Source organism: Bombus vancouverensis, chromosome 14 (genome assembly GCF_051014615.1).
Source record: "Bombus vancouverensis nearcticus chromosome 14, iyBomVanc1_principal, whole genome shotgun sequence".
In the NCBI taxonomy this organism is placed as follows: domain Eukaryota; kingdom Metazoa; phylum Arthropoda; class Insecta; order Hymenoptera; family Apidae; genus Bombus; species Bombus vancouverensis.
In genome coordinates this window covers 233,535-253,335 of record NC_134924.1, presented here as the reverse complement: position 1 = coordinate 253,335, position 19,801 = coordinate 233,535, and the positions used below count along the sequence as shown (strand labels likewise).

The 19,801-nt window shown below is 33.6% G+C and overlaps 1 protein-coding gene across 3 annotated transcripts in view; it reads left to right on the top strand.

The window, feature by feature from the left end:
• LOC117158183 (nephrin) overlaps positions 1–19,801 on the top strand; it is a 543,755-nt gene that overhangs the window by 441,698 nt on the left and 82,256 nt on the right. For all 3 annotated transcript variants that reach the window (XM_033336832.2, XM_033336831.2, XM_076624251.1), the window contains 2 exons: positions 5,442–5,650; positions 11,549–11,665. In XM_033336832.2, coding sequence (XP_033192723.1) covers positions 5,442–5,650; positions 11,549–11,665 — 326 coding nt within the window. The remainder of the gene's footprint in view (positions 1–5,441; positions 5,651–11,548; positions 11,666–19,801) is intronic.

The following is a 19,801-nucleotide window of genomic DNA, read 5'->3' as shown; positions in this document are numbered from 1 at the left end:
CAAGTGATAAATATGGCACAGCTAATGACATTATTATGAGTTTCACGACGATATGCCGACATTTCAATGATAAAAACATCAGCATAATAATTCGGGAAGCTCAAATGAAAACGTTCGCTTAATCCGAAAGCTTTAAAACGATTTTATACTTCGTTTTAAAATATTAATTCCAATGCAAAAATATCATGCATTTCTTTTTAGCTTACGCTAAATCCAATTTAATTTAATTTGTAATTGAACCTTTCAGGGACCATACTAATCAAAAAATTAATCTCACGCATGTTCTCCTTTCTTCCAGGAAAACAAACATATATTTCAATTCTGTTAAATAAAATATTCGTCATATTACACAATACAATTGCTATAAGTGTATATGTAATTGTATTATAAAAGAGTGGTGTTTAACAATTAAACACATCGATGGAGATTGATTTCGTAGACCCGTTTAATTTTTATTCGACGATAAGTTAAATTGTAATTCACTTTCCCTAATACTGACTAGTGGAATGCTTTATTACCTAAGTATCGAACAATTTGACAAGAATCGTCTTTTTAATAAAGTGACAAACATAATTTTAAAAAATTTACCCTGTAACTTAAAGTACTCTTCATATCATGTCTTTACGAGAAATGTACTAATACTTATAGATTTAAAATATTTATTACTTGGAAACTGTGTGCTCGGATAATGAGATCAACATTTCTAGAAAATGACGTGGATTAGTTTGGCCATCGAAAGCCTTAACCATTACTCGGAATGAAAATTTCAAAGCCGTCCTAATTTTATACTACTCCAACGTACAAGAGATGTAATTCTAATCCCAATATTAATAAAAGAAAAATGGGAATAAAGCGTTCAACACAACCTAATACAATTAATTGAATCATCCGCAAGCATTTCACAATCCCAGACTGGATATATTCTCCAATATTTTTTACTCTGAACTATTTTCAAAATTACCAGTACATATTTATCAGAAATTAACCGAGTAAAATTCCAAGCCAATCATCGACGAATCAATAACGTTCGCGTGATCAAAAATTCAAATATTCCACGATATTTCGCGCATGGGTAGAAAAAACAGGTGCTCAGGGTTAAAAACATGGGCAAGAGGGAGAATCCGTGATATTACGAGCGATAACAACACGAGAGGCAACGCTCCGATTACATCGAACATTTCTCGTGGCTTTTAACGCAGTCGCACGAAAACAGAGACGCGCGCTATTCCGTAGCAGGGCCGCGTCAATTTTCCCAATAAAAGCGTTCTTCGTGATCGGTTGCTTGCTTTATATACGCCTGGCAAGTTTATTAGACCCGCGAGCAAACATTTCGAACGCTTTGGCTCGCGTTTCACAGAACTTAATATCGCAGCTGCGAAGAAAGAAAACAGAAGTGGAAACTCGTTCGCGTTGCTAGGTCGGCTTTTCCCCGTTTCTGCACGAGCTTTATCTTTCAGAAAAATATCACAAGCGCACAGCGTTTGTACTGCAACGCTAGATTTCATGCGGCTTACTGATGGTTTTACATGTAATCTCGTGACATCAACAATAGCGTTCAGAAGTAATACGAAATTTTGGTAGGTTTAAGCTACATACGTCTACGTCTATGTCACATAACAAAAACATATCACTATATAGCTATGTTATATAGCTATATTATAGCAAACTTGTGTAACTTGTTGAAGAAACAAAGAGAAAAATGTTATACATGTACAAACAACCAAGAGATGATTCCTTATGAAGAAATAAAAAAATAAAATTCAAACAATAAAATTTTTTGCCCGACGCCTAATTTTCGAGAAAACTGACTTTGGAAATTTGTTTGATACATGTAAATTTGACAAGTCACCGACTAGGTACGAACAAACAGTAAGAAGAAAGTTATACTATATGCGAAAATAAGTGAAAAAGGGAAATAAAATTTTTCTGTTTAAGACTTCATTTTCAAAAAAATTGAGTTCTTTTATTTTTAATTAATAATCGGTCTAGTACACGAGTATGATAAATTTTCAAATTTACTTTTTTCGCAAACAAAACGTCTTGCGAACAAATTTTATTCTACATTTTCTACTTATTTTCACATTTAGAATAATATCTTACCGATTCTTTTTTCCATTTAGTCTAAAATTAGCCATGTTCAAGTGTACTTCACAAATTTTCGAGTTCAACGTTCTCGTTAAGTTAAGTTAATCCTCGGACGAGAAGATTTTATTCTATATTTTCTTCTTGTCTTTTCATAAGAAATCACTTCACGACCGTTTTGTACCGTTACTCGGCCACACTCTGTATAGTATTTTGTACAGATATATATTTACACGCAATATATATTTACAAATACGCGCTATGTATCATTTTTTCTGTTATATAATATATCAAGCTATATAATAAAGATGATAAATAATCGCGAAAAGGGAGCCACTTCTGATTTCGATGATTTTCAAGTATGTTATAGAGTTCAACATTTTGTACATTTCTCCTATTCACATAACTGGCAGTCGTTCTTAGTCTTTGAATTGAAATCTCCCATAATTACCAAAAAGGAATCTCTCGATAATTGTGTCGTCATCACACCCCCCCCCCCCCCCACTGGGAATAGGTTCCCCTCGACGCAACATGAACCTCGACGACCAGCCACAGTCGATTAGTGTAATACGATCCAATGCCAGATATCGCCGAGACAAGTTTCGTATGTACCAACTCAAAAACGAAACTTTTCTATTTCTGACGTTTTTTAAATTAAACTTTTACTAATGTACTTGTAAGGACTTTCTGATTAAAAGGAGACCAAACACGATATAATTTGTATTAGATTTACTCACTGATATTTACTATCACTTATTTAATTATCCTTTATTACGTACGCTAATATGCTCCAAATTACATTGTATTTAGTGTCATTTTAATCAGAAAAATAGTTGTAGTAACAAAAGTGTTGGTAGAGGTTTTATTGATCACAAATCGAAACTAAAATATTTTCATTTTTGAGTTAAAGGTCTCAACTTATCGGGAGCCTTTAATATTTGCCGAACGCTTTGACTATCAATCCTTCTTTTTCTTTCACCCGCGTTGTCCCTTACTACGTTCGGCACAGCTAAGATCTCAATTTCGAGATATAGAATCGTTCCTACCTCTTCATAGCTGCAACACTTGAGTCTCGAATTTCTGGTAAATGTCGAAGGTTTCTGTATATGCAAAAATGCCCCGTTGCTCGACCTTAGTTTCGAAGCCAGATTGGGGTTAGTAGATAGTATAACATTAATCTGGACATCGCGAGGCGGCCGGCCATGCGAATCCCCTTATCAGTACTAATATAAACAATTCTGGCCGGTCGCATCGCGGCGCAACCGGGTTAATCTTATTACTAGCCGAATCCAGCGTGAAAACTAGAACCGACCGCCAGCTACATGTACAGGAAAAAATTGTTCAAAATGTTGAGCTCTACAAAATCATTTCGAAATCACCGAAATCGGAAGTGGCTCTCTCTTTGCGAATATGTATTAAGATATTCAATGATACTGGTAACTTGTATCTTGTGACTTGTATAGCATCACTGCATAATAACGTTAGTTCAATTGTGACTTTGCTTTCATAAAAATTGTCTTTCGTAGTCGATAAACATGGAGACACTATGGATTTCAATTGAAGTGATTCTGCATGTTGATAGGATTACGTTATTCGATTGTTTAAAACCTGCCTTTTTTTGCATTTTCGTGATTAGAATATTGATTAGATATGATTAGAATATTATTGTAATTAGGATATTAATGTAAATAAAACTTTGTAAAGGTGTTGTACATTGCAGGATTAATTTAAGAATTTGAATACATGCAAACACAGAAATCGAAATAATCCAGAGTGAAATTTTATAAATTTATTTATTGAATTATATTAAATGAAATTAACATGTTATTGATTCAATTTAGCCATCGAAGAGTTTGATAATCGTACGAAAATATCATTCCGAGTTAGTGCTGCAAAATGTGAATTTCGAAACGTCAAATGGTGGAAATGTGTTACAAGTTACAAACAATTGTGTTCGACCGTTCGCGGAAAGACGCGATCGCGAGGAAGTGCTTTAACGGGAGTCGTAAATTCCCGTTACGATTATACAATCGACGCCACGAAATGATCGATCCCCTATTTCGTTTAAGATAATAGAGGTTGTTGAATAGATTATAACACTCAGGTGACAGGTTATAATTTACACTTTATTCCAACAACTTGTAGACAAGATGGTTACGCTCGGTGCGTATAGATATAAGTTAAATAGGTGACTGATCTAAGGGTGGAAACCCGGTCAAGAGATGTTGACTGTTCTAAAGATGGAAAATCAGTAAAGTTTGGTAACGATGCTCTCACAGAGGAAAACTCTTGCTGGGTGTTGATCGCCCCACCACTGGTTGCTTGCGGGTGGAAATACCGGGAAAAATAAGAAAACACACGTTTCCCCACTTTTTACCTGACAGATCAATAATCATAAGGAACCTGTTGACTTGAAGATGTTTTATATCAATTAACGGCCTTAACGGTAGAATCGAAAAACTTAAGTTTATGACAGTTCCTTAGGATTATTGCGGTCCGCTTAATTATAGTTACACAGCTAGTGGCTGCCTCCACCGTAAAGAGTCACCGGACGTAACAAATTGTAATATGCATGATACCTTATTGCTTAACGCAATATTTATCAATAGATACTACGAAAGTGTATTTGTAATAATGTAGTGAAACCCGTTTCCTTCGAAACTAGGAAACGAACGGAAACTCAGTTTACGAAGATTTATCGCTAACTGAAAATGTGACAATTAATAGAGCTAGGAATAATTGCGATGCTAAATGTATGTTTCATATTTTACGCAAACATAAAGAATTCTCTCAATTTAAACAATATCTTTTGTAGAAAAGAATAACTAATAGAATATTCATACATAACGTCTACTTAATAAAATTAAGAACAAATATCACTTTATACGTTTAACCAAAATTAAATTTCGAGAAAGGAAATGTTAAAATTCTTTCCAAATAAAAATTTCCAGAATCAAATACGATATGAATATCCTCTTTTCACACAAAAATTCCATAACATATTTAATGTAATACTCCTAATATAACATATACAATCAAAAATACACTTTACCTAATAAAGAGAAAGACTCACTTCCTCTTTATTTCACAATTCAATGCCCAAAATCTTAGAAATTCTTTTGAATGTTCAAAATCATTCCATGAGAACAATGGTAAAGTTGTTACAAGAGAAACTCAGTACTCACAAATCGACAGCAAACGGCATCATTATTTATTCTCAGCAGTATTTGAAAAATCATTAAAGTCTCTTCTCAAGTACAGTTTCCAGCGCATCGTGCATCGGAATGCGTCTTCCTAATCTCAACTTCTAGCATTTTCATCGTCAGCTAACCATGTATACGACGCTCGTCTGCTTACAGTTTCGACACAAGGACGCAAAGCACCCTGGAACAAGGGAAACACTGGCAGGATATCAGCCTCGACAAACGTGCCTTCTTCAAATACTCAGAGAAACCCGCGAAACTCATCCTCGAGTCTGTCCGTGAGAGTGACGCCGCCGTTTACAGATGCAGGGTCGATTTCAAGCAATCCCCGACCAGGAACAGCAAAGTCAATCTCACGGTGATCAGTAAGTGTTCAGCAGATCAGGATCTTCGCCTCGTGATCCTTCTCCGCTTGTTTCTCCCTTGCATTTATTTCTTCCTTCCCCTTTCTATTTTCAGGCACGACCTACGCGCGAAATATTTAAATATTGAGAATATAGAAATCGATAATGTATTCTATGTTATATCGATACTATGTTATAACGTTCATAGAGTTGGTTTGCTAGAAGAATGATATAAATTAATGTCTTATGGAATAAAGGCTAAAATTTATGTTTGAGACAAAAAATTATTACCAATTCATTGATTTTTTAACAATGGAAATATTTTGTTCCATATTTTTCTGTGTATAATATTTGCGAGCTTTTTGTTTATGTTTTTTGAAGATTGGGTTGAGATAGAAAATTATTAATTAATTAATTTTTTATTATGCAAAAGTTTCGCTCCACACCCTTTCACTATATAATACTGCAAGAGATCATTTAAAAAAATCTCCATTTCGATTCTATATCTTTATATTATGCTATATATATTTATTTATATTTATAGAAATACGAAATTGTATAAATGTTTACAGCCTAATGACAAATAGACATATTGATACTATAGAGCAGCAATATATGTTGCATCCCTGATGATCCCTACAAGAATATATATGTCAAAAAGATATTCCAAAAAGATTTTAATCACAGATAAGAAGCTCATATCAAGTTTCGTTCACTTTGAAAATTTTGAAAATCTTTTTCTGTTTCATCTTCTGGTCCTTCTTTCATTGCGTATTTTATCCTTTGCGCCGTTTTCCCTTGTATCCTCTACTATATACGTATTTCGTCTGTCCCTTGTGTCTGTCCGTTTCATTCTCCATTAATCTTCTCATTCTTCCGTTTCCTCTGCTTTGAGTCCCCTGCATCCATTACTTCCTTTTGACACGGTAATGCAATATCTTCAAGTCTTTGTCTTTGCTTGCTTGTTTATTACGTTTCCTTTTTTCCTATAGCCCCTGCACCCTTGTTCATTTGTGTATCCGTCGTCGTGCTCTTTCATTTCTCATTCTGTTATTCATTATTCCTTCCTTTTCTCATTTTTCATTTTAATATGTAGAAGAAGTCTTACAACATTTACCTTCTGTATTATCAACTTTTATGTTTGCAGTGTCAGATATTTTTATTGTTTTCTTTTTTTTTGTATTTCTTATTTGCGCATATTTATACATTTATGGGAAAACTAAAACTAATACTACAAATATGACAAAATTAATATATGCTCCCAATGAGATCGAGGCATAATTACATATAATTATTTTATTTTCATCATATTACTTTAATTGTGATTATTCATAGTATATTTAAGAATAAGATTGTTTATTCGACCAATCGCGGGGAGACGTAATCGCGAGGAGAGACGTCAACGGGAGTCGTAAATTCCCGTTACGATTATAACGTTATAAGAGTCGCCCGGAGTAACAAAGATTATTTGTAGTATATTTAAGTTCGCGTTAGGGGTTGGTTAGGGGCTAATGTCAAAGATGTAATGATATATGGAATGAACATATTATACAGAAATATACTACAGAGAATGTTCAAAGTAACTGTTTAAATTCCATTCCTTTCGACATACATACTCATAGAATTCACAAAAATATCCTACTAATAAGGCATAGTACATTTAAAATGAATACTTGTTATAATTTAACCACATTTAAAATGCAAATATTATTATAAATTACAAAATTGACTTATTGTAGCTTGTATTAATATTTTTTACTTCTCCATTCTTCATGAAAAAAGGGTATAATATTTAGTGGATGAAACAAATCTGTGCTTAGGTTTCATTTCTTTATTCAGCCATCATAAAAATATGAATCTGCATAAATATTCGCCATTTACTGATACGATTCTACATACATGTTTTTACAGTTTCCATTTGTATTTTAAAATAAAAGTTCCGCGCCACTCCGTGTATTTGTATTTGTATTTGTTCGCATATTTCGCCATATCTCTGGTGAATTCCTCATATACTCTTCTTCAACACGCAACTTGCATTCTGCCTTATTCCCTCCGTCCATTGTTTACTTTTTTAATACGTGTACAGAAAAGTATACAGCAAGTCGGAATGTCATAGAAACATAAAAGAGAAATAAAAAAAAACGTGCAGTAGAGTCATTCGTATTCCTGTCAGTACACTCAGTTCGCACTTCTTTTCTTGATAAATCCCTAACTTTTCCTCTTACCTAACCGCCCACTTCTTTCGTCTACACCTACGCCATTTCCCTCTTTTTCTCCATCTTATCAATTACACACTTCTCGCTAAGCAAACTGGGCGATACATAAACTACACTTCTATTTCTCTGTGTTTCCTGTTTTAATCTTCCAACTAACGAAATCTCGTTTAATGATCTTTTTATTTTTCTTCAATTTTCTTCCTGTGCTGTGTTGTATAAAGCGTAATTTTATTTCTTCGTCGTTTTTTGTTCTCGACGTCAAAAATGTCTCTTTCGTATATACTTTTTTCGTATTCTTGGGATTTTTCTGATTAATAATTTTTGGATATATCTTCTCGTTTAAAGATTCATCATATTATCCTACGCCTTCACCTTTAGAAAACAATAAGATTTTATTCCTACATTCTTTTGTACAATAATTTGCTCGCGTGATAATTGTTTTCTAAAGTTTCCTTTATTTCACGCTACTTAGATTAAAATAATATCTTTTTTTGTTTCCTCTCTTTCAAGTCAAGAAAATCTCGTTTACCAACTTTCTTCGCCAAATAATCTTTATAATTTTCTCCTTGTTTTCAAGATACGCAAACTATCTCTTTTTCTTTTTTCAAGATCGATGAAATTTCATTTAGCGATCTTTTTTCGTTAAACTTCTTCGCCTAATAATCCTTTTCAAACTTTCTCTTACCTTCATATTACGCAAACTGCTAATTTATTCCTCCTTTTCCTCCATACCAAACACAGCCTGTTTATTCATTTTTCTCCTCAAACTTCGTTTCCTAATAATTTTCGAAATTTCTCCGTGATAGACACGCCAGTTCTCGTCCAAATCAGCTTTTATTATTCTTTTATGTAGACGCTTTATACCTCATTACAGTAGTGATTTTCAACCTTTTCCACCTCGTAGCACGCATAAACTGATTACTAAAATTCTGTAGCACACCAAAATGACATTTGTGCTAGTGTGTTTACAAGTATTGTTTCTTGACAAGGGTGTAATAAATGTTTAATATGACTTCCTTGTGTATGAAAGCACGTTTCAATTCTATGAATAACATTTTTGGTAGCTTCTGTTAATATTATCCGAGATATTAATGATGCTTCAGTATCACATTCTAATAATGAATAACAACAAGAGATCAGTAGCATTTAACGTACTAAGTCGTAACAATAAGAAATATTTGTAAACACAATGGCACATAATATTCCAAATAATTGTTTCATTAGAAGCCTTGTATGACCTTGACCTTTATGTTGTAAACATAAAAAAAAATGATGATGATGATGAGGCTATTATATTGGTCGTAGAAAACTACAAAACTCTTTCCTCTTCATTTATTCCTAATGAATTCCATTTACAAGAAAAACACTGGCTAAGAATTACGTGAACATAGCCTGTACATCTAGAGACGTCAAGTAATAGTATACAGATTACAAGAGAACGGACGTATTGCCTATAAAAATCAATAGTCATTTTAATGAAATTTCAAAATGTCTTATACGTATAACACATAAAACATTTCTATAGTAACTGTTCAAATACTTTCGTAAGCTAGTACATGTGTAGAGGACTTGTGTAGAGGATGCTTGACCGTGAGATTTACTAGATTTTATTGCTCGTTGTCGTAACCGTCGAATATATTTAAAATACCAAATTAGTATACAGACTATATTTGCTGAGACGCTCGTACAGAGTATAAATCAAAAGAGTATAAAGCAAAGAGTATAAAGCAGAGTATAAAGCAAAGTAAAATTGCTAATTAATACTCAGTAAATGCTCGCTAGATAATCGTTGATAACTCGGCAGACAGCTCATCGATACAGAAAGATACTCCTAGATACTGATAGATACTCACTCGAATAATAACTCGGATAATCTCTCGGACAATAACTGCTCGCTCGCGATCACGTCCGTTTATTTATACCGGCCGGGGGAGAGTCGGAAAATCCAAATTCGTCTTTATTCGACGGTTGCATGTAGCGGCGACATTGTTTTGCCCGGAGTTTATTTATCATTACGTTTCATGCGTCAAGGCTGTGTGAATGTCCCGAGGCAAAACAACAATGTGAGTCGCTCTCGATTCGCGTCGTCCTTTGACTCCTGTGCCGCTACACATGTATATGTAGAAGCATCAAGAAATAGTGCACAACAGTACATCAGATAATATATAGCTTGCAATAAAACATACTTATTGCCTATCGAAAACAATAATCATTTGAATGAAATTTCAAAATGTTTTATATGTATAACGCATGGAATATGCACATAAAATTTTTCTATAGTAACTGTTCAAATATACTCATAAGCTAGTATGTATCTAAAATGTATAGGCATTAAGTAATAGTATATGGACTATAACAGAACATACTTGTTGTGTATCAAAAGCACAAAAAATATTTTGTTCTTCTTAATTCATCTTCCTCTTCACCCATCTCTTCATACCTGTTCTTCTAGCAAAACTGCTTCGAGAATTCACTCCCTCTGCCTTCGATCCTGTTGGAGTTGATCGAGGTTTGCCGACCGTTCTTCGCAATTAGCCCGAGCAAACAGAGAGTGGATTCGACCTTGTTGACCCGGATCTACGGTTCAGCAAGCGACGATTAAGGCGAGTTTTATCTGAAAGCCGTCACGGATTGGGGGAAATGCGAAATTCGATTGGTGATTTTACGACGCTCGCCTCGTCGAAATTGCGACTTCGATGTCGACGATATCGATAAGTAGATTCGTACCTGCGGATCTTGCTGTCGCGCGAAAGAATTCGTTTTCCTTCTGTTTCTCTTCGGTTAATCAACGATAAGGAAATTCTAGGAAAATTGAAGTTCTTCTGCTTGGCTTGTAGTTCTTTGAATTTTTCTTACCGATTCCATTTGGATAATATAATAATCTTTGGATAAGTATAATGGATTATTTATTAAAAAGTACTTTCACTGAAAGTTCAGAGCGCTTTTCTTCGATTAAGCAAGAATAAGAAAATTTCACGAAGATTGAGATCCTTTTTTGTCTTCTTCCTCCGTTCGGTTTGTATTTCTTTGGAATTTTTCTACCGATTTTATTTCCATGTATAGTCTTGGATAAGTATAATGAATTATTTACTCAAAAGCAATTTTTGTCAAATAAGAATAGGTTCCATCGACAAGTATTCGTTTAACTCTTTCAACACTGTCAGATATCATATCGAAAACTTTATTTCTAGGCATATCCTATACCCTAACACTCCTAAATTTCTCACAAATGCACAAGCATCTACATTTAGTTATAAGTAAACAGCCTACAACAAACCTACATTACCAGACGTCTTATCAATTACCGTTTTATCCTTTGCGAAGATTAACCGGACACTAACTCCGTTCGAATTAAAATTCCCATAGACAGACTTCTATTCTGCTCCAAAATACAGCTTTACCTACAAAGCTGCGCTATAAAACCTCCTAGAAAATAATTTCTATATCACGCGACTCCTCAAGCGTGCCACAGGGAGCTTTTCATTTGCGTCAAATAAAAATACCGATCTCCATGGACCATCCATAGTGTCCGTCGGATGGCACAGGTCATTAGTTCATTGCCTTGCAAATTGATTCGCTCTGTGGCGCGAGAGCCAGAATTCCATTTCTTCGTCATCGCTGAAGCTGTTTCGCAGCGTGAGCGAAGGGATGAGAGCTGGCGTGAGTCGCGGAAAAACGAACTTATTGTGCGAAATTATTGCAGTACCACCGGAGCAGCTTAGCATATTGGACGAGAGCGGAAGGTCTCATATTCCTTATTACGTGCTCGGCCCGTACAGCGAGGGTGCCTCTCTGAATATTACCTGCGTCGCTGCTGGTGGTAAGTACAGTGCACAGAGCTGAAAAGATGATTAGCGAAAAGATGTAGCTGCAAGCGAAGTACCGCTCTTTATCGGTCTTATTCGTATATGCGACACTTTCAAATATGAGTGCCTATCTTTACGATTGTGTTACCTCGCAAATCGACGAGAAATAATGAGAAATATCAGAAATAACCGATCAGCATTCCTTCGCCTGATCACTTTTTCAGCTCGCTATTATACTTGCGCTTCACTTTGCCGTTTTTGTGCCTACGCTTCTCTCTTCATCGGTTGTCGTCATTTTACAAGATGATCCACGTAATTTTACATCATAATTTCCTTTATCTGTGTAGTTAAGCCTCCATTAGGCACATCCAGTGATTTAGGCGAGTGATTTAGTAACCTAGCGTGCGTGACAAAATCTAGTCGAGTAATTTAGTAAAACAATCTAATCGAGCAGATTCATTTTAAGATGCGACAATAGGGATGTGCAAGCGTCCTTGATACAATAAATAACGACCGATGACCTATGTCTAGTTGTAATAGTACTCTATACATCGATTAAATTTCTATTTAACTCTCATCCATACCTTTATTTATAACTACTCCTATTTACTTTTATTGCACTAATCTTTACTTTGAATAACAAAACTCGCAAATTTTTACATCGTATTAATTTGTTGCTAAAGAACAAATTGAATTAATTACGAGGTAATCGGTATAATTTCTATTTTCAGAATAATACTATAGTTATATGTTTTGTCTTCTCTGTTTCCATGATAAATCACAAAGATACTCTTTCGTCTTTACCGTTAATTCCGTAATTCTTGCACAAAAATCACTCCATTAAAAATACATTAAAATACTATTTTCCAATAAACTTCTATGAACACATAAATATAAATGTAATTTTAATCGTATAGCAGTAAGAAATGAGAAATCGCAGATACTTTGGCGTCCGATTTTTATCTCCATCGCACTTTTATGCGCTGTTTCATTCGTTTTTACCATCCTACATCACGCATTCTTTATATTCCGACTCTTGCCTCGTACAATTTGATTTTTCAACACGAGAAATTCGACACGATGAAATAGACAGCCTGGTCTTTCCGAGTTAAGATTTCGACAGGTGCTGCGGGACTTCAGTATACAAAGAACCTGCATTGTAATCTTTTATTTAAAAAATTTCTTACTAAAAGTACAATTATGTCGGTTTTTAAACCTTGTTCTGGTTGACCATATTTTTTTCTAAAACAATGATTATAATTATATCTTTAGAAAATAAAAAACATACCGATTACTATATAATTCAATTTTTTTTTAAAGCGAATGTAACTGAAATGTTTTAAGCAATGAATTTTTTTCTAATAAAATCCTTATAAACTTTCCATTAAAAAATTGTTTAAAATATGCCTGATAAAGTTGGGGATTTAATTTTTTAATTTAGGGAAACATAGCTTCATGTGTTCAACAATTGCAAAAACCAAATGTTTATCAGAATTCTTCAAACATTTTTCCAACACTTAAACGTGCCTTTTTTAAGTTAAGAGAATTAATTTTTTCAAAAAGATCTACGTTTTTCAGAATTGTGAGAAGAAATTTATCAGAAATTTATTTTATCGGCGTATTTGGCAATCCTGTCGTTAGAGATGAGGAAACGTCGACATGTTTCGGCAGATCCTTCGGATACCAATTTCTATTCGCATCAATATTTTTGATCACATTCCATTTTGCATTTGCACGCAATACGATCGACGCTTAATCTCAATGTAACACGACCGACACGCGATCCTCGCGCGTGAAACTTTCCATCAGCGAAACAGCCGGAAGTTGATCGCTTCGGGGAAGAGAAGCATGATTAAAATGAAAATTTAATAGTGCCGGATACCGGCGAAGGAGATGAAGCACACAGCTGTACATCGTGTTAGGTTCGTTACTTGTTACCCGAATATGTATATTCCTGCGTACATACTGGGTGATACATTTGACTTGTCTATTTGTACATTTTCAGTTATTTCTAAATTATTCGTTGATGCTATAAAGGTACAAATTTACGTAATTTTTAGAAGAATACACTGTAATTATTATTTTCCTGCGTTTTTATTGTTTATGTATTACATTAGTGCTGGAAATTCAATAGGACATTTTTTAATGGAACGTGAGGACATGAACGTTATATATATTGTATTAATGGAATTTTAAATAGATTCCACTGAGAAGATTATATACTATATTTAATTTATTAGATTTATGTTATATTTCTTATACTAACTTTGATAAAAAGATCGTATATTATATCTCATTCATTTACATTATTTATTTACACTGCATTTCTTAAAATGATGCAGTATTATTAATAGAAATTAATGAAATTTTATATATATTCTAATAAAAGGATTAGTAGTCATCGGTAAGCTTAAAGATAAAAGAAGTAAAAGGAGGTAGAGTAAAAGAAGTAAGCTACAGTCTGTCTGAAAGATATTTATCGAGATATTCATCATGAAAATCATATTATATTTTAGAAGTTTTACTTGTTAAATTATTTATCCGAAATGCACATTTTTTCAGTTTATTTTAATAAAGTAAGTTAATGAGGAAACGATACATATAATCTATATTTATCTAGAAGATGTCTCTTAGTAAATATAGTAACCTGTTCAAGAAGCATTAATTGGAAGCATTAATTTTATTTAGTCGAACTGTACTAATTATAAATTTATCCAAATTATAAATTTCATCACTTTCATGTTATCAGGATCACCCTGTATACGTGCGCGCGAGCCTGCACGTTTATCTTGTCGCGTCTTTTCCATCTGCGCATCTAACTTCTCCAAGCATACATACCCTTGTAGCATAAAGATCTATAAACAGACGCGAAAGGGGAAGAAGAAAGCCGTGGTACATTGAGAAAAGTAAAGGTTATAAGATAGTACTCTGGCGAACACAGAAGAAAACGTTTACACCAGAAACTGAGAAATGTAGTGAAAGAAAAAACATAGGCACTACAGATGAAACGATTTATTAACCCGTTGTATTACGAGGTTTTTTTAATGGTCGTGTTTGATGAAATGTGTTGTTTAACCGCGCATAAATAGTTTTCTTAAACGTACCAGATCATTTTAAAATAATCGTTTAAAATTATTAGATAATCGTTCTGTGAGTGACGCCAGAGATTTTTATGATGTTACGTTGAAACCATTTGAGAAATTTGGCAGTATGAATTCTAAGTGTGTATCCTTGGTTTAAAAATTTTAATTATCTTAATTTTCAAAAATTTAGTACCGAGAATGGTTGAATTAATTCTTGAATGATTTAATTATTTTAATCGAGCAATATTTATGCTGAGAATAAATAACAAAATTAAAAGTTTTTCCATTTTATTAAATAGTTTAACTGTAATATATAATTTCGTTTGAAAAAGAAAAAACGTTTCTAAAATAGATTTGTATATTCGAGAAATCGAGTTATCCATTTTTATGCAATTATGTTAAAAATTTGAAATTTTAAGAACGGTTAGAATGTCGTAAAGATTGAAAATAAATTTTTAACTCTTCGTATGCAAGAAATGTATCGATTTTTGCTATATGTTAAATATCATCTGTATCAGCCTCTTGTTATATTCATGCACAATTTGCATTATACGAAGAAGTAGGGTAGGAAATAGCGAAACAGACAGGAATTCAGTCTAACTATCTCTAACTACTTCAAGTTGTCTGACTATATATGCAATGGTATTACTCAAAGGCATTCTACTTCGGTGGGAGCATTAGGCTCTAAACATGGAAACTATTTCATTGGGCTTCTAACCACCTTTTGTGGTGAAATTAATTTTTATTTCGTTTTTCCAAGTTCAGATTTTTTTCTTTATCATTGTATTTCAAAATCTAATTTCATATACTACTGTAATATAAATTTATATTTTGATTCGTTATTTCGTCATTGTATTTCCTTCGAATGACTTTGTTTCATCAAATATTATATAATAGATTTATTCGTAAGTAGGAAATTAGATATCTGCGCGGTGTAAGTAATATAGGATAACGTCGCGTATGTACTATAAGGTCGGCTTGATCAGTTTTGTTGCAATAACTAGATCACATTTCTATTAATCTCAAACGTAAACATTACGAAATTTCCTATTTTTCAACTCATTTTCGAGATGCCTAACGCAATTTAAAGTTCTTAATAAGAAAAACGTTATTTGAGTTATATCCTCGTTATTTTACCATCATTCAAACATCTTGGTCTTTTGAAAAAATTTCAAACGTAAACATTACGAAATTTCCTATGATGATAGTGATGTGTCAAATTTATAAGCGATTTGAGGAGGATTTAGATATTTTCAATGACATTCAAGTCGCTTGAATTAGCTGATTATGAGAATACGCGATATTCCTCAATGAAAGGAACTCTAATGGATTTGGCTGTACGACATCCTTTACTATCAAATTAGTTGTTATGTACACGAGAGTTTACATATTGAAACTATAACTGTGTAATCATGGCATCATGTGTAAAATAGTCTGTAAATGTATAAATAATCTAGGTATCCACATGCAACTTGTTATTTGTATAATAATATAGTTAAATATCAGAAATCAGTTGAAATATCAGAAAAGCAAAATTTTTATACGTAGTCATATTTCAATGACCACAGACGGTATAAAAGAAGAAATCATTTTTACCATTTTCCATATACGATTCTAGAAAACAATAAAGAGCTTTCTCGTATTAACCCATTTGAGACCTGTAGACAATACCCTGAACCATGTAATATCTCTCCTCAATAAAGAATTCTCCAAAAATTTGGCGTCTGAGACATCTATACTTTACATTATCAGATAATTCTCGAATTGCTACCAAAAGAATCATTCTATTTAAAGTAATAAATTGTAAAATAACGTGCTAAACATAATAATAATGACAATGGTCCGGATTGCAAATTTATCAAGATATATGTAATACAATTTGCAACTGCAGTACCATTCGGCCACTGGAGACAATCTTGTCAATCTCAAATGTGTTAATAAACTCGGAAAATATTATTCAGTGGTTATTTATCAAGGTGTGAATTTATTACGTCGCCTTCATAGACAAGAGAGGGCCATATCAGAATATCAATTACTTTCATCAATCACTCTAAACAACCCCAATCGTTGTTTAACATCAAAACACACGTCATACCGGCAGTTTCCTTGAGATATGTCATCCCTGTGCGTCAAAAGACGTGCTTTACACTAGATCGTATACTTACCCGTACGATATTCACGCTTTCACACGTCGGCGGCGTTTAAACGCGCCGCAAACTGCATCTCGTGGTTTGCCTCGCGTTTATTATTTGCGAGAGGGTATTTATTTATAGGAAATTGTAAACAGAGTGCTTGTCGGTACATAATCCAAAGTGTCTAATGCTGTTTCACCAACGTAACATTATTGCACGTCGCGTGCTGCAAAATATTTTGCCGACTTCCATTTTCCACCATAAAATTACCGTTTATCGTCCTGCTTCCGTAACTGTGCATTCTATCCAATCGTTTGTTTGTCGTTTTCGCGGAAAATGACTGTGAAAATTTCTCCACTACCACTTTTGCTCTAATTTTGTTCGCTATTATTACTCTATGAGGCTATTATATAATAGTGTGCCTCGATTGGCGATGAATTTGGAAAAAAATTTTGAGGAGAAGGTGAAAGAACATCGTGCAGAAATGGAATTAGAAAATAATAATAATCGCAATAATAATAATCAATAATATCGTGAGAAATTATTTATTTCTCGAACAGATATATAAATATATGCGTATGTAGAAAATTATTTATTCACCTTATCAGTGCATCAACTACTTCGCTGCTTCACGTGTGCTTCTCTTGAAAGCAAATATGATTACTATATAATAACTCTTTCGCGACGCTGTATGTATACTGTGTTACAAAAAGATAATCGCTCCTACAGTATCAACTAATGATATTAATAAATTAACAAGTTACAGTTTATAGATTATAGATTTCTTTCTTATAATTTTACAATTTTACATTGAATGAGATAATAGAATAATTTGTTATATGAAAACTTCAATTGCGTGTATGTAAAATTTAATTAAATTTATTATACCAAATTTATATTACAATATCTATTAGTACTAATAAGTTCATTAACAATACCATTCCAATTATGCAAGAGTGTTTGCATAACGAAATATTCTGTAGAATCAAAAATATTCAAACCCAGTAATGACATAGCCAAAATATTAAATTTCATTTACAAACATCCAAAAAGGACTCATCTAAAAACAAGTGAAACATTCAACGTCGATGATGAAAATACTAATTGTACAGCGTTGAGCGCGCTCCCACGATGTATCGTAAAAAATGTTAGATACGATTTTGCAACCAATACCCACCGACCAATCGCACAAATTGCAAAGGATTAAATGTATTATGAGATGAAAATTGGACGGGATGTTTCATCGGGACGTTATTGAACCGTTCGCCGCTCATAGTTTGCGCAAACATGTTCGCTATCTGGAAATACGTCGATACGCTGTTCGATATCATTTTTCGCGCGTCTTTTAATCATCTCTGTGGCCGTATCCACCTGCCTTTTCCAACTCTCCCTGTTCTATTATCTCTTGATTGAGCCAACATATATAAACAAACGGCAAGCAACAACAGCAAAAGATTAAAACGGAAGCAAAATACACAGAAGCATGGTGAGAGATCCGGTGCTGTGGTCTCGATACGGAAAAGTATCGGACGCAGATTTGAAATTCCTATTTCCAGCGGGGTCGTTGATATCTGCGTCAGTCTCCTTCTGTATCAACAGGGGAAAAAGAGAAGAGAGAAAGAGAGAGAAAAAGAGAGAGAAGGAGAGAGAGAGAGGGAGAGAGGGAAAACAGCGCAAATACGGGTAGCGCGTACGATATATTTTTTCTACCTGTTACGAGTAAAAACAGGAAATGAATCATTGATTTTTCAAAAGCTTGTTGCAGGGAGTGAAATGCATGCTTTGAATACTTGGTGACTAACTATGAAGAAATTTTAATCTGTTAACTGAATTGCCTCTCAATTGGAATTAAAAACTCATAAGTGTTAGTAGTAGTGTAAGTAGTTCTCTTTCTTTTACAAAAAAATTTTAATACGGACTGTAATGAATAGACTGTGGATCTTTATGCAAATTCACATTTTTGTGAATATAGTTAAAAAAGTAATATTGCTCGGTTATTTTATATATTTTTTCATATCATCGCATTTTCTGTAATTTTGCACTTTCAAATTTTCTATAAATGCATAAAAATCCTCAGTCTAGTGATGACTTAGATTGACATAAATGTGAGTATAGACAGCCTGACATAATTTAGCTCATGTCGGTAAATTTGTATTATACATGTCGAAAGTGATTTCTGAGTCTCTTTAATCTTTCGCATTCTTCTATGGTGTCCAGTAATTTGGTGGCCAGGATGTCAAGCTGATCCTTCTGCAGTTGTTGATGTAACCTGCTGTATCTGGCGGTTTTTTCTCTTACAGCAAGTACACCGGTTTCTTTATTTATTTATTTCTTCGGATTGTACCAATCTGCCTTCGGAATGGCTCTTGACTTTTGTGCCATCTTTCTATTGATTTTATATTGGAGTTCGATGCTGTGCTCCATAATTGGCAGGCGTACGTCCATATCGGTTTGAGAATATCAGTTTTATATATCAACAGCTTGTTGTAAATTGTTAGCTGTGATTTTTTTGCCAATCAGCTACCGAAGTTTTCTATGTCTTTCGCTTAATTGTCCCATTTTTTCTTTTCTTTTTTTTTTGCGATGCATGTTCCATAAAAGTTTTTTGTCTAAGTGTACTCTGAGATATTCCTTATTTCCTGTTATAGTAGTAGGTCGTTATTTAATTTTAAAAAGATTTGAGAAAATTTATAACAGGAAACGCGATAGAATAAACATTTTCATTCACCTGAACGTAACTACGATCAATCACCTTAACGCTATTGGTCGAGCAGGAAATAAAGAAAATATCCTTAAACATTCTTTACCGACTCTTCTTATAAACGAAAAATTCCTGCAATATCTGAGAAATAACAACGCATTCCTAAAAATTCTTTACCGAACTACGTTCCACGGTCCACGAATTTCGCTTATCATTCTCTATATAACCTATATA